The 15,081-nt window shown below is 32.7% G+C and overlaps 2 protein-coding genes and 1 long non-coding RNA gene across 6 annotated transcripts; 1 reads left to right on the top strand and 2 right to left on the bottom strand.

Moving 5' to 3' along the window:
- Nucleotides 1–5,467: 5,467 nt before the first annotated feature.
- On the top strand, nt 5,468–9,296 carry LOC141721447 (uncharacterized). 2 transcript variants are annotated; one of them, XR_012574737.1, is made up of 3 exons: nt 5,468–5,529; nt 6,121–6,627; nt 9,159–9,296. It is a non-coding gene; the product is annotated as an uncharacterized LOC141721447 (long non-coding RNA). The 2 variants fall into 2 exon arrangements; XR_012574736.1 differs by having other exon boundaries at nt 6,116–6,627.
- Nucleotides 7,323–9,734, bottom strand: LOC141721446 (pollen receptor-like kinase 1). Its single transcript, XM_074524376.1, has 3 exons — nt 9,062–9,734; nt 7,986–8,600; nt 7,323–7,894 (listed from the first exon to the last, which is right to left on the bottom strand). The coding sequence occupies exons 1-3, from the start codon at nt 9,732–9,734 to the stop codon at nt 7,323–7,325; spliced, it is 1,860 nt and encodes a 619-aa protein (XP_074380477.1).
- An 825-nt stretch (nt 9,735–10,559) lies between these two features.
- LOC141721445 (putative receptor-like protein kinase At3g47110) lies at nt 10,560–15,011 on the bottom strand. Of its 3 annotated transcripts, none has more exons than XM_074524372.1 (2): nt 11,889–15,008; nt 10,560–11,148 (listed from the first exon to the last, which is right to left on the bottom strand). In XM_074524372.1, the coding sequence occupies exons 1-2, from the start codon at nt 14,551–14,553 to the stop codon at nt 10,742–10,744; spliced, it is 3,072 nt and encodes a 1,023-aa protein (XP_074380473.1). In that variant the 5' UTR covers nt 14,554–15,008; the 3' UTR covers nt 10,560–10,741. The 3 variants fall into 3 exon arrangements, with proteins under 3 accessions (XP_074380473.1, XP_074380474.1, XP_074380475.1); XM_074524373.1 differs by having other exon boundaries at nt 10,561–11,124; nt 11,889–15,005; XM_074524374.1 differs by lacking the exon at nt 10,560–11,148 and adding an exon at nt 11,171–11,339 and having other exon boundaries at nt 11,889–15,011.
- Nucleotides 15,012–15,081: the final 70 nt, after the last annotated feature.

The following is a 15,081-nucleotide window of genomic DNA, read 5'->3' as shown; positions in this document are numbered from 1 at the left end:
ATTCATATTGTTTTTGGCCAAATAAATATTTACCTCATATTTTATACCTAATCAATTTCACTTACTGTCTTTCACAACTATATAATGAATACATGGAAAAATAATTTGTGTAATTCTAAATAAATATACAGTGCTCAGCGGAGTGGGAGTGATAAGGGAAAGTTAATCCTTGCTCCCCAGTTTAAAAAATGAAGGAAAATAAGTGTACGGTAAATAAATTAATTTCACAATAGTGCATGTTTTGGTAATTAATTTGAAGAGTCATTTACTCTTTTAGACCGTTCTTCTGTTCACTTGCATGTTTGACAAATTAAGAAATCGGCAACATATCATCAAAACTGTAAATGAAAAGTTAGAAATCCTAACTTTCAAATTTTCATTCTTCGTTTTCTTTGATGACATTCTGCTTCATTTTTTTTCTAATTTCCTATTTTCAAATTGTACAAGCTTAAAAATCATGCGCTCGCAAGGATTGACTCAGTTGATTAAAAATGGAATAATTACTTTTTTAGTCACAGGTTCCAATGTTACGGGAGGACAATTTATGATTATGGCTCCTGAGCCAGAGTCTGTCATTTAAATGCGGTTTACGTTGGTTCACGTGATGATTTAGAGGCTATTACTTTACCTTGGTTCACGTTGGGTATTGCGTGAGCCCGTATAATTTACCCAGTATGTATCCGAAGGGTAGCGGGTGCAGGTTAACTACGATAAAAAAATCATGTTATGTATGAAATATTTTTTATATTACATGATTTTTCTAGATTTAATTTAATAAAATTTTTAAGATATGAAATTTGCTCATTTAAATTTTTAAATGAAGGTTCGTCATCTTTTGATTTTAATTTTGTTTGAACTTGTTTCAATCGTATACTCTTTTTAATTCGGGTGAATAGTAAATATGACAACTTGGGTTAAATTCCGAGTGTTTTACAAAAATTGGGTCAAATCCCGATTATGAAATAAATCGAAACTTATTGTCACAAATGCAAATGCACCTAAAGCTAAGTTAGATAAAAAACAACCCACCACAAGCATCCAACAAAATATGATTTGTTGGCGGTGAACAAAAATTGGGGTGTAGTTTTGTTTTAATAGTCTAATATTATATTAACTAAGCTAAATTAATCTAATTATATGTACATTTATTTTTTTAGCTCGGATTAATATTATAATTTTATTTTTATCACGATGAATACTGTATATTATATAGTTTTATCCCGATTATTATTCTTATTTTTAAATTTTCTTTTTAGTTTCATATTTAGGTCTCAAAATTATTAATTCTTTACATTTGTAATTTATATTTTAATTTTATTTTAAAATAATTATAATTATAAATTATGATTTACCAACACATTATTAACAATAAGTGATTTATACATACAATTATCCAAACACATAAATAAATTTTAAGTTACGATTCTCATATCACTTATATGACATTTTTTGACTTTAAGTTATAAGTTACATTTTTAGATCAATTATATATTACTGTATTTTTGTTTTTCAGATCTAAAAATTTTATTTGGATTTTTAGATTAAAATTTTAGTTTGTTTGCTTTTCTTGATGAGAAAGTGTTTATTTTCTACCGTGTTCATTTTAATTTAGTGATAAATGTTTATACGAAAATATGAAATTGCATATATAATTGATAGCTCAAACAAATTGTAACCAAAAATACTGGTAAATATATCATTTTTAAAGTATCATTTTTTATTGTCTTTGCACAAAGACTATCAATTTGATCCATTTTATGTTCATTCAACTTTGATAAAAAATTTCCTTTAAAAATAAAATTGTTTTAGAATATGCTAGGATTATTCTAACTCAATAGAAAAGAACAAGATGTGAAGGACTGAAGATCAATTATTCAATTAAATTAAAAAAAAAAGGTTGTTATTATTTACAAGTAATCAACAACTTTTAATGGAAAGCAAAGGACCATCAAAGTCCTCATTGCGCACTTTGATTTTGCTTCGAATGTCTCGTAAAAGCTTTGCATGTGCCACTTGCTCTGCACTTCTCTCTTTTACTCCCATAAACAGACAACTTAAAGATAATATTATTAAATAAAAATGTTTATTTAAATTTAAAATATGAGAAAAATCTCGTCACTAGGAAGTTATATAAGCACTAATATATTGTAATATATTTTCGTGATATAATTAACAACTTCTAATCAAGTTGTGTAATTATGTAATTATTACATATGAGAACTTATATATTTATATTAAAAAATCTGTATATTCAAGTGAATACGAATTTAGAATAATTAAACTGTTAAAATATTTACATTTTATCATCAGTGCATACGATACTTTAAAATATACATTTAATGTGGTGCCAAATATCCGATTATTTGTAGTTTTGTACTATTAGTAGAATTGTATTATTCCAATTTCCAAATACATAAAAATTACACTTTACTTATTATGACTTCTGTGAAAAACTTAATAACTTAAAAATCGGCCGATTAATCGATTAAATAGAGTACGGACGGGTCCCGTCTCAATTAATTGTTAATCGGGTTAAAGTGCGGTTTTTAAAAAATCAATTAAAAATCAGGCAATTCAGGAAAAATCGATCGAATGGGGTCAAAAATCTGATTAACACAACTTTAATTTTGGTTAAATAAGTAGGGTACAGACTTCCTGTGCAGTTTAAGCTAATGCGGATACCACTATGAAAAATAATCATGGGATTGCTACATGTTTAGAGGGCTTTAAGCACTTGAGTTGCTTTTAAAAAGAATTTAGTAGTAATGAGTAATGATGTTCTTGATATTACCCAATTTCCCATAACAGTTGAATGTTAGTATATGTTCAACATGAAACACGATAAAGCTACTTTCTCTTTTTTAAAGGAAAATCATTCTAAAACTATGACTCTCACTCTCTTTCTCTTTTAACCTCATCTTTATATATCATACCATTACCAGAATACCACTCATATTTTCTTTAAAAAAATGATACTCTATTTGTGCCGATTTTATTATTCACTATTATTATTTTTCTCTGTGTCATAATAATTGTCCAATTTAATAAGTATAATAAATAAATGTAAATAAAAGTTAAGTAAAAGGATAACAAAAAGTAAAAATTGTTGTTTTAGTTTTATATTATGACAATTTTTATGATATTTGATTTGATTGAGTTAAAAATAAATTTAGATTAATGGATAAGAAAAATGAGACGGAAAGAATATGAAAGGTGAAATATGAAATGCAGGGATACTATTGGTAAATCAATAAGAAAGAATGTTACTCCCTCCGTCCCCCTGGCATGTTTACACTACTATTCGACACGTATTTCGAGACTTCTATAAATTATAGTTGTATAATATTTTTTCAAATTTTTTTTTTGAATAAAAGTTTAAACATAAAATTTTTATTTAAAAAAAATATATTATGAAACTATACTTTAAACAAACATTGAAAAACGTGTCAAAAAGTAACGTAAACAATCAAGTGGGACGGAGGGAGTAACATTTAAAACAAAAATCCCTCAAAATTCTAACTATATGAATTTATATTATAGAAATGGATACTACCTCGTAATTATATATTATGAGTAAAACTATTTTTTATTTTGTGCTCGATTTTCTTGGTTGTTTCCTCTGATAAAACTGCATTGCTTTTCAAATTTCCGCCGCCTTGATGCAAGCAGGGGCCAAAGAAACACATAGGATATAATTGAAATTTATAAAAACTATTACTTGTACAAGTTTATTAATTTATTGATAGTCAAAATATATTATTTTTAATATATTAAAAACGGGAAAAAATACTATATTATATTATATTAAGATAAAAAAATATTATTTTAACAAAATATTTATTTTATTAATTATTAGTTTATAAAGATTCAACCTTATAATGATATAACAATTACAATATAAATTTAATGTCAAAAGAAAAAAGGAAGTATAACAATAAAGTCTATTGCGTGTGTGAGCAGTAGAATATTAATGGTGTTTCAAGATATGGCAACTCTAGTTATGAGTGTGGTGATATAAAGTTTGACATGACAAACAATTCTAGGCCATTCTTTTAAATTGTGGGTTTTTAGTCTGTTTTATAATACCTAATATCTGCTTTTCCAAATGCTTATTTTAAAATATTATGAAAGGATATCAGGTATATAAAATGTGTACTAATTAAATCTCAAAAATAGAAAAATATTTATTAAAATTTCAATATTCTTTTTCTTTAAAATCATCCGAGCCTCCTGCCTCAACCTCCCTACTTTAGCATGTACATGAAACTTTTGTTGACAACACTTGTATGTCAGAGATACCAGTGAACTGCCCTAAAGATACAAGAACTCAATCACCACAATATTTTTTTATAAATTTTATACTTTACAATGCACATTCATATTAAAAATATTTGTCTTTATTAAAAACATAATATATTGAGGAACCATGGTTCCATGAGTGGTGAGTGGTGAGTAGCACATTTGAATGGAAAATTGAGAAAAGAAAAAGACAGAGAATAAATTAAAAAAGAAAAGAAAAGAAAGATATATTTTAAAGGACCAGTGGTCCCTTAAGAAATTGGAAATGGTCATAATCAAGATTGAAGGCAACTACATAGTTCACAATATACAGGGAGACATGTTAAGTGACATTGATGTTAACATTTTAGTGTTTCATTAAAGTTTGTTTTGTATCTATTCTATTTTATTCTATTCCCTTCTTTTCAAAATTAATCTCATTCACTCCTTTATTTTATTTTATGTTATTCTATTCATTCAACCACAACTACATTTATGCATTTATATATTTCTCATCATTCATAGGTCACAAGTACATTTTATTTAATTACTTACATTTTTTGATAGTTTATTCTTTCCTTATATTCCGTTTAAGTTTTTTATTACATGCTCATTAGCGTCTCTCGCAAGGAAGAATAATTGAATTAGATAAATAATCAAATAGTGCATATACTTCACAAGGAACCAAAAAAACCACGTATAATTTAAGAAACTAGTCTAGAAATTATATATTGATTTACAAATTTGAAAAACTAGTCGCGAAATTATATACTGACCTACAAATTTAAAAAGATAGACACGAAATTATATAACTAATCTATAAATTTAAGAAAATAACGTCTAGTGATAAAAGTTTATTCCTCGTTATCTCATATTTTATATATAATAATATACAAATTTATCAATTTGAATTTATTAATATCAATACGAAAAGCTAAATAAATCTCAAATTTCACTTTTTTAAAAAAAAACTCATGGCAAAAAGGCCGGTAAGGTAATAAGGTAATAATAATAATAATAATTATTATTATTATTATTATTATTATTATTATTATTATTATTATTATTATTATTATTATTATTATTATTATTGTGTGGATTTAGGATTGGGCTATAGACTGAATCAGAATTGGACCAGTTAGTAGTCAGCCTCAGCCCATTGATCAGCCGTAGACTAACTGTAGGCACAGTTTGTCTTGAGTCTTTACAAACAAAGTCCTCCAGCCCCAGTCCATTTTTTTGGCTCAGAAGGTATGAACTTAGAATTTTGTACTATTAAACTGTTGCAAGCATCATATATGATATATTCTTGCATATTTATATTTCTAATGTTTATATAATATTTGGTGAAGTGTTATTGTGTTAATATATTGAATCATGATAGCCTCACAGATAAGCATGCATTGTGAAGTGTGAACTATTCCTTAAGTTAATTATGCAAAATAGAGTTATATGATCGTTAGGTTGGAGTAAATTGACTTTTGATCGGCTTTTATAATAGTTGTCCTTGTAATAGACTTTCGGATTAGTACAATTGTACTTTGTTTAAATTTCAATTTAGAATTAATAGTATGAAAAGTCGGGCTGTTACGCATAGGTTATACCTAATGCGGTTCGAGCCTTGGCGGAGACACGGGTAAACAGTTTAGAAATTGGTACTGATAAATAGGATGAGAACCCATAATATTAAGTATTGATTGGAGTATAGGGAGGGTTAAAATGACTTTATTCTAGAAAATATGTAAAAAGTCTACCATTCATGTTCTAATTAATGTGATATTATTATTATTATTCAGAATAGTAGATCATTTACTTGATCATACTCTCTTTTATGTAGTTTAGGGTCTGAATTTTGTATCAGCAAAAGGCGGGAGAATGGAGATCTCTACGTGCTTTGCTATTCTGGCTTTTGATCATTGCATTAGGACAGTTCATCGTCCAATTCCTAATTCCTAGATGCTTCAGCTTCTTGTTAGGACCTAAAATTCCTGAAGCTCTTAAGCATGAAAGATAAGTCACTTATTCTTATAGTATGTCCTTTTCATTTTTTTCTTTTAATTCTGCCTCAGCATTATTTCAGATCATTTTTGTGAGTATTTCGATGTTTTTCATTATAACGTAGTTTGGCTAGTCTTTTACTTGATCTTATTCCATTCCATCCTTCGCTATCTACCTCCCTCTCAGACTACTATCTCCGGTTATATTGATTTTACCATTTTCTTATCTTTCAGGCAGGTAAAGCCTGAGCCTACGACGGTTTAATATTGAGGAGATAGTTCAACCAGAATAAGTTTCGGGTTGAAGCTTTTGAAGAAAATAAATCTACAGAAACGCAAGAATGTCTTAGAGGTAACAATATCAATTTTGCCATGATGAATAGGAACCATGTAGATTGATGAAGTTTACTCGGGTAAACTTACAATTTTCCTATTTGGTTTAGCAACATACAAGACTATTTGAAGAAAAAGATAGAAAAGCATTTAAACATTACAGCAATTGAAGGCATTATATTTTACTTATGCTAGTAAGTTTGATATTTTTAATTACTGTATTCATCATATTAGTTGTGTTCGTATCTCAGGACCAGCATGACAGAAAATATCATTTCAACGAATTAGAAGGGTATGTGAATAAATTCTGTTAAATTATATATTCACATGGAGCTGTGACTTCAAAGATTACATTACCAGTTTCAATCGTATCATATGATCTGACTGATAGAAAATATAAAAATCCTACATTTGGCTACAATATAATTCATGAAATCAATAGCTAATTCGACAAACCTTACTCCCACCCCCATATTGATTGATTACATCTATAAATCATGTACCAAAATTTCCCATTCCTTTGGAACGCTGCAAAATTATATGAATCCTATCTGTTAATTTACTCCGTACCTTTCAGTACTTCAAGAAGTCAAAATTCAGCTGGGAAATGTAGAGTAGTATAGCAATTAGCAATATACCATGGGCTAACTGGTGGTGGGATGAAATGAAGCATGTCTTCTTAACCTTTGCTTTATCTCTTTATGCATTTTCATCCTATTCCTTAATCTTTTCAATCCTCTCAACTGCCTCTTTGATTTCCCACCTCTTTTCCACGTCTGGTTCACAACAACTCAAACCTATATCTAAAAGCTTTAGCATCTCGTCTTGACGCTTTGTATTACCCGTCATGTTTTTATCAAGCACTTCAGTCTTCCATTCCTCTCTATCGATAAATTGAATCCAATCTGCCAAATCCGAATCATTTCCATTTCCCTGTTGCGAGGGATTTGAGGGGTATCTTCCTGTTAGGACTTCTAGGATCACAACTCCGAGGCTCCAAACATCCGTTTTTTTGGTTATGCGGCCTTGTTGCTTATATTCGGGTGCCCTGTATGCAATCATGATATTATGTGCTTGATCTTGGTTGACAATGGGATATAAGGCATAGTCAGTGAGTTGAGGTTCCCATGTATCGTTGAGAAGAATATTTGAAGATTTGAGGTGACCATGAGGTGTGACTATGCTTGGTAGCTCGTTGTAAAGGTACTGAAGTCCTTTGGCTACGCCTTTCACAATTTTCAACCGCTTTGGCCAGTCTAGGCTTGGTACTCCGCGACCACGATTTCCTGAAATTAAAGTATAACATTTGAAAGAATGACATTTGTGGTTGTAGTCTTTGCTAAGAGAAGCACAACCTACACACATTATGTAACTTACCATGTAGATATGCAGACAAATTTGCATTGTCAATGTATTGTGTAACCAAAAGCTTTTCTTCTTTTCTATAGTAAAAAGCCACGAGAGGAAGCAAGTTTTTGTGTTTCAACCTTCCTAGCCTTCTCATATGCTCCTGGAACTCTTCCCTTCCCACATTATTCATTTGTCTAAACCTCTTCACAACCATAACCCGGCCAGACCTTCCAAGAGCTGCTTTGAATGTAGATCCAAACACACCGCTCCCCAATATCTCAGCTGAGGCTTTCATTAAGTCTGTCAAGTCGAATTTCTCTACGTCTTCTCTCAAGAATGTCAACCTCACATTAGTCTGATTATTATTCTTGCCAGCTGGTGGCGAGTTTTCTGCAGGGGGCATTCCTTTCTCCACCTTGTCGATATCCATAGAAGGTCCTTTCTTGTGGACTTGGGTTGCAACTGGTTTTTGTTGCTTTTCTGGTACAGGGTTTTCTTTACGACCACGAAGGATGATAATAGCCACGAATATTGCCGCCAGTGCCGCCACCGCGAGTATTACACAAAGAACAATGGTTCCTGCTGATATTTCTGTCGGAGCAGGACATTGAGGCATGGGCCCGCCGCAGAGTTCATCATTGCCTGGATGGACACGCAGGGAAGGATGAATTACAAATATCACCTTTAATAATTAGGGACTCGTGTCTTGAGTACTAGAGATGGACCAACTTGATGTTCCAGACAGCAAGTGTCAATTTCTAAAGTTAATCACCTAAACAATATTGTAGACATGCACAAACTTATCTGATTGCTTTAACTTGTGAAATTTTTATTCCCGGAGCACTTTTTATTTATTTAGATCAACTTTGAAATTAGAATTGTGTATTTCATGTTCATTCAGGGAATAAAAACATAGCTTTGGAAATTACATTTCTTATTTTCTTTTTTCTCAAATATTTAACTTTAGCCTGTTCATCGAATTACATATGGAGGGTTATGAAGTTTGATATATTGGTGTAGAAATTGATGATTTAAAAAACTATGCTCTATGCTTAATATATGTATGCATTCGCTTTAATGAGTGAAAGACACTAATTACTTACCCATGAATGCAGTTAGATCATGTTTGGTGAGTTTGTCAGGGATTGGACCATCCAATTGATTTTCGGAGACATTGAAAACTGTTAGTTTGTCTTGCAGGAAATTTGGTATCTGCCCGGTAAAAGCATTCTGTTCAAGCCGTAATTCTGTTAGCAATGGCAAGGTAGTCAGCGATGAGGGAATCGGGCCTGTGAACTGATTACGTGCTCCAGCAAACTTCCTTAGACCAGTCATCTTGTCGAAAGCATCTGGTTTGATTTCCCCAGAAAATTTATTGTCGGACAGATAAATGGATTTTAGTGCACTTATAGCCCTTATATTTGGGAAATCTCCTTCAAATTGATTTTGCATTATGCTGATAGTTCTCAAAAGAGGCAAATCTTTCAAGATGCTTATGTCAAATTTACCCTTCAATCCCATATTTTGCAGTTTCAATCCCCATACTTTGTCATTTTGACAAATAACACCTGCCCAAGCATCACCTGGACATGGGGGTTTTGCAGGATTCCAACTCGACAATGCAGAATTGTCAGTCAACGAATCTCTGAACTTGATAAGGACTTCAGATTCGGGTGGAGCTGAATACGAGGTCAAAGAAAGATTCAAGAAAACAGATAGCAGGAGAAGAGCGCGAGGAAGCAGATGAGTAGCAATGTTGTGATTTACGAGGGCCATGATGGAGATGTCGGTGCGCGCACTAGAATGTGCGCGCCTCGCCCTCGGAGGGCTGCTTCTACTTGAATTTACAAAGCAAAGTAAAAATGATCTCCAATGGCGAACGAGATTAGGCAAATGGAAAATGTGGGTTAATAGGGTTAAGAAAAGAGAAGAGGGTGATAAAAGAGATTTTCCAAATATAGATATAGGGTGTTAATGGTGAAGTTTAAAAAAAGGGGGGTAGGAAAAAGAGATTAGAGGAGGCAATTCTCCTCAGTTTTGAGAAACCTAATTTTGTGTCTCTGCAATCTGCATGGAAAGACATGCGCTTCACCTTTCATTTTTCACCTCATTTTTTGCATGTTTTCTTCAATGGTTTATATAAATTCAACTGTTTACTCTTTTCTTCCAATAGCTATTACAAGTATTATTAAACTTTTAATAACATAGTAATTTAACCATGTAAATTTTGGAGGGTGAAATCTCATGCAAAAGCATGACTACTAATAGAAAATCATGTTTGATACATGATTTGTGAGTATATATTCAATAGATGTATGATAGTGATTTTGTAGGTTAAAGAGATTCAAGGAACATTTTCATCATACACTAATATCAGATATTAAAGTACGGCTATTTGATAGTTTTTCAGATAAACTAGGTCCATATAACAGGGATGGTGTGTTAGCAATTTAGTATTCTATATGTTATAATTAGATAAAACGAACCATGTATTTATTTTACAATTATAAATTAAATCAAAATTAGTACAATTTTTTTCGTTGCTTTTTTTTTTTTGTAAATATACCCACATTTACAATTTGACAATAATAGTAAAGTACAACTTAACTATAATTGTGAGTGAAATTTGCACAAACATCTCCTACCCTTAATGTTTCTGATGCCAAATTAATGTATTTAGATAACTATAAATAAAGAACCTTAATGTTTCTACTGCCAAATTAATGTATTTAGATTACTATATAAATATGCAAGTAAAAATAAATTATTTTATTAGACTATAACTACTGTGGCTGTAGAAGTTTGTCTCTTGCTCCGTTTAACCGCTTAATGGCAACCCCCATATCAATGCGCTCTGTTGGAATTTCTTTTGAACACAGTATACCCACTTCAAATATTGTTATCATACAGATCTCCATTGTAGTCCTGCTGTATGATTGATTTGCAGTCAAGCCGGAATCTTCTTGATTTAGTATGATTCGTGGGTCGACAATGTCCATCACTCTATGCGGCACAGCATTCTTCACATATTCATGAAGGTTATTATCCCCGTGGGGCATTAATATGCTGCTATCAGTTGGCCTTTTTCCTGAAAACATTTCTAGTAAAAGAATTCCATAACTATACACGTCTCCTTCTGCAGATGTCTCTGAACCCATTCCATACTCTGCACAACGGCTTTGAAATGAGGCTGTATGATATAATAATATTATAGTGCATTTAAAAAATATTATACTAACGGAGGCTCTTCTTAATTTTTCAATAGATTGAATTTCAGTAGGTATATTATCCTGTGATGCTCGGACTCTTCGGAACACCCAACCTTACCTGTGTCACTTCGATCCGGATTCGAATGCCATTTGAAAAATGGACACTTTATCTCTGAAAACATAAAAGAACTTATCTCTTATTGTTTGTTATAAGGTATAGTTTAATTTTTAAAATTGTACCTGTTATAAATTTATAGATAAAATAGATATTGTTTTATCATTGTTTTTTAAAAGTTTATGTATATAAAATGATAGGTATTTGCTTATAGAAAATATCATATTATGTTTAAAATAGTAATTGCCGTGTCCAAATCCAAGTATCGGATTCTTATAAAACGTATCCCGGAGTCTTTGATTTTCAAGTTCGAAGAATCGGACTTTCACTTGTGTTTGTGTCGGATCTTTCTAAAAGAGTCTGAGCATCAGACTTGTGTATGTGTCGAATATTTCTAAAAGAGTCTGAGCATCATAGATATTATCAATGTTACTTAAAGTAAGTCTTATATTGGTTGGAATATAAACTTTTGAAGGATTTTAATCCGACATAAGAAAATATGATAATTATAATAAGTAGATTTTAAACTAGATTATGAGTACAATAATTGTGGTGTGTATGAAAATATTGTAAGATGTTTTGATATTGCAGAAGCTAGAGAGTTACCTGGAGGAACATATCCAATTGTTCCACGAACACCTGTTGAACTTGTCTGTGATCGGTTGATGTCGCTTGTCGTATCAAAGGAGAACTTGGCTAAACCAAAATCACCAACATGAGCAACAAATTCCTCGTCAAGTAGAATATTGCTTGGCTTGATGTCACAATGAACGATGCTTCTGTGGCTGTGATGATGGAGGTAATCCACTCCAAGTGCAACATCAATGGAGATATTTAGTCTCTGGAGTAGATTCAAGTTTCTTTCACTCCCTTGTTCTGATGAAGGGCTTGGATGTAACCAGTTGTCTAGACTCCCATTCGTCATGAACTCAAATACTAGTGCCTTGAAGGCATTGCCTTTGAAATCAGTGCTAGAGCATGCTGTAATGATCTTGATGAGATTGCGGTGACGAATACTTCGTAACGTTTCACACTCTGCTAAGAAGGTCTTGTTGGCTCCGTGTATTTGAACATTTAATACCTTAACGGCAACAGCCTGTTGCTGTGATTCGATAACTCCTTTGAAAACCGAACCATATCTTCCTTCACCGAGCAAATTATTTGGTGAAAACTCATTTGTAGCTATCAAAAGATCTTGGTAAGAAAGCCTAGGGTATTGGCTGTCTTGCATTATGGAAACAGGGATTCTCATCTGCTTAGACTTTCGTCGTCGGTAGAAAATGAAGGCAAGACATAGTAAGGAGAAAGCAAGTGGGAGAAGAACCAAAAGGAGTATCATTCTTAGGGAAAATTTATTTTTCTCATTTACGGGACACGAAGGCAATTGCAATTCTTCAATACCTCCACATAGTTGCAAATTTCCAGCAACCGAGAAAAGACTGAAGTTTGAGAACAGACCTTCTGTAGGCACTTCTCCTCCAAGCTTGTTGTGTGACAGATTGAGAAATTGAATTAGATGTAATCCAACAAAAAACCTTGGAATCTCCTCAGACATATTGTTACATGACATGTCTAGAACTAAAAGACTTTTCAAAGCTTTGAATGACAATGGAATTCTACCTTCAAAAAAGTTTCCCTCCATATATAGCTGCTCCAACATTACACAACCACCCAGAGAAGCCGGTATATTTCCCGTCAATCTGTTGTTTGAAACATCTAATTCAACCAATTGCTTGAAGCTTCCAATGTTTGACGGTAAAGGCCCCCTGAACAGATTTTGCGCTAAATAAAGGAAAACACATTGTTGAGAAAGTCCAACAACTTGCACAGGTATTACACCTCCAAGGCTGTTATGAGCAAGGCTCACCGTCTCTAAAGTTGTGATATTGAACAATTCAGTAGGTATGCTTCCTTGGAGCAGATTATTGTTTAAACCGAGAATAACTAATTGACTAATATTACTCATGGAAGTTGGAATTAGTCCTGATATGTTGTTTCTACCCAACTGTAGCGCGCCTAGCTTTGAAAGTTGTCCAACTGAATCTGGAATGGTACCTGTTAAGAAGTTGTGCCTCAAATCCAGTTGTGTCAGGCTCACAAGTTTTCCAATTTCAAGGGGTATGCTCCCATGGATGTGGTTTTCGAACAGATCAAGATAATACATAGTGGTGGAAAGATTAACAATGGATTTTGGGAGCTCGCCTCCAAAACCATTCTCGTTTAAGTCCAATTCTTCTAGATGGGTACAGTTGATCAAAGAATTAATGAAGCTCAAACCATCGGGCAGCTGATCTTCTCCGAGTAGATTGCTACCTAGATTTAGCAAATGAAGTCTCGACAGACTGCCCAAATTTTTTGGTACAGGGCCTCTAAAATTGTTGTATGACATTTCAAGTTCAACAAGATTGGAGGCATTGCTTATTGATGGTGGAAGTGACCCCGAAAATTTGTTTGATCCAACATAGAACTTTTGCAGTTTGGGAAGGGTGAAGCCCAAATCTGGTTGAAGTTCTCCTTCGAACTCATTACGATCTATAGCAAACTCGTAGAGGGATGAGAAGTTGTAAACTGATGATGGAAACGTCCCCTGCAAATTATTTCTTTCCAATGCAAGAAGCTCTAAATTTGCAAGATGAGCAATTTCCAAAGGCACATGTCCGACTAGATTGTTATAGCTCAGAACAAAATAATGAAGAGAAGATATATTTCCTATTGAAGGCGGGATTGATCCAATAAATTGATTGTCTTCAACATTGAAGTTATAAAGCTTACGCCAAGAAGTAAATTCAGGTAGTTTTCCTCCAAGTTGGTTGAGAGACATTGAGATTCTTCTGATATTTGTACAATGACTCAGATTGGCAGGAAAACCACCTTCAAAAGAGTTGTTCCCGATAACAAGACGCTGCAGACGAAACAACCGCCCAATTTCATTTGGGATTGAGCCATGAAAGCCATTCTGATAGAGGTAAATTGACCTAAGAAAGGAGAGATTTCCGATATGAGAAGACAATGTACCCACCAAATGCTGGGAGGCGAGGTTTAGCTCTGTTACCCTCGGTCGTTTGTGACTGCACGTAACACCAGTCCAGTAACAAAAGTGTGAAGAATCGTTCCATGAATTCAACACACCGAATGGGTCATCTTTTATCGAAACCTTAACAGCAAGTAAAGCTTGTCGATCAGTGACATTATTTAACGATGCACATACAAATGTTGAAGTTGCCAAGACAAGATTTAAGAGAGTGATGAATCTGAGAAAACTGAAAATCATGGTTGTACAACAAAAAGAGAAAATCTTGCCGAATGAAGTATTGGTAGTGCACAACTGTACAGGCAACACAACACACAATTTATTAATGGCATTAACCGTGGAATGAGGGCAAACTTTTGTGGTGGTGTTAACTACAACAATTCAAATTAAGTGTCTTTGTTCAGCGAGGGGAATGGTAGTTTGTTGGGGTCTAAAGACTTTGTAAGTCAAGCAAAACTTTGAAAGGTATAAGTTGTTTCGGCAGAATTTTTGAATTATGGAAAATTTTAAGTTATAAGCAGTCAATTTCATGTGCTTCCTCATGACGAAACGATCTTCTAATCCAATATGTGCTACAATCTCATTCTCATTTTTCAATCCAAATGGACCTATTGTGCTTAGTCTCTACTCGATAGCAAGGTCATGAATCAAATGGTCCTGAGAAATTTATTAGTATGGGTTGAGTGTTGAATTTTTCAACAGGACAAATAAAGTTCTCTGGTATGAAGAAGCACCTTACACTTACAGGAATGTGAAGTCCGCACAAAA

This window comes from Apium graveolens, chromosome 4 (genome assembly GCF_009905375.1).
Source record: "Apium graveolens cultivar Ventura chromosome 4, ASM990537v1, whole genome shotgun sequence".
Classification (NCBI taxonomy): Eukaryota; Viridiplantae; Streptophyta; class Magnoliopsida; order Apiales; family Apiaceae; genus Apium; species Apium graveolens.
The sequence above is the reverse complement of the archived record's forward strand: the minus strand, read 5'-3'. Positions and strand labels throughout refer to the sequence as shown.

Excerpts from the sequence above, each read along its gene's own strand:
- LOC141721446 (XM_074524376.1), bottom strand. The coding sequence starts at position 9,734 with ATGGCCCTCGTAAATCACAACATTGCTACTCATCTGCTTCCTCGCGCT. Across the intron at positions 8,601-9,061 it reads TGATCTAACTGCATTCATGG|GCAATGATGAACTCTGCGGC; the intron begins GTAAGTAATTAG and ends GTGTCCATCCAG. Across the intron at positions 7,895-7,985 it reads TTTGTCTGCATATCTACATG|GAAATCGTGGTCGCGGAGTA; the intron begins GTAAGTTACATA and ends CTTTAATTTCAG.
- LOC141721445 (XM_074524372.1), bottom strand. The coding sequence starts at position 14,553 with ATGATTTTCAGTTTTCTCAGATTCATCACTCTCTTAAATCTTGTCTTG. Across the intron at positions 11,149-11,888 it reads AATTGGATATGTTCCTCCAG|CCTCATTTCAAAGCCGTTGT; the intron begins GTAACTCTCTAG and ends TATATCATACAG.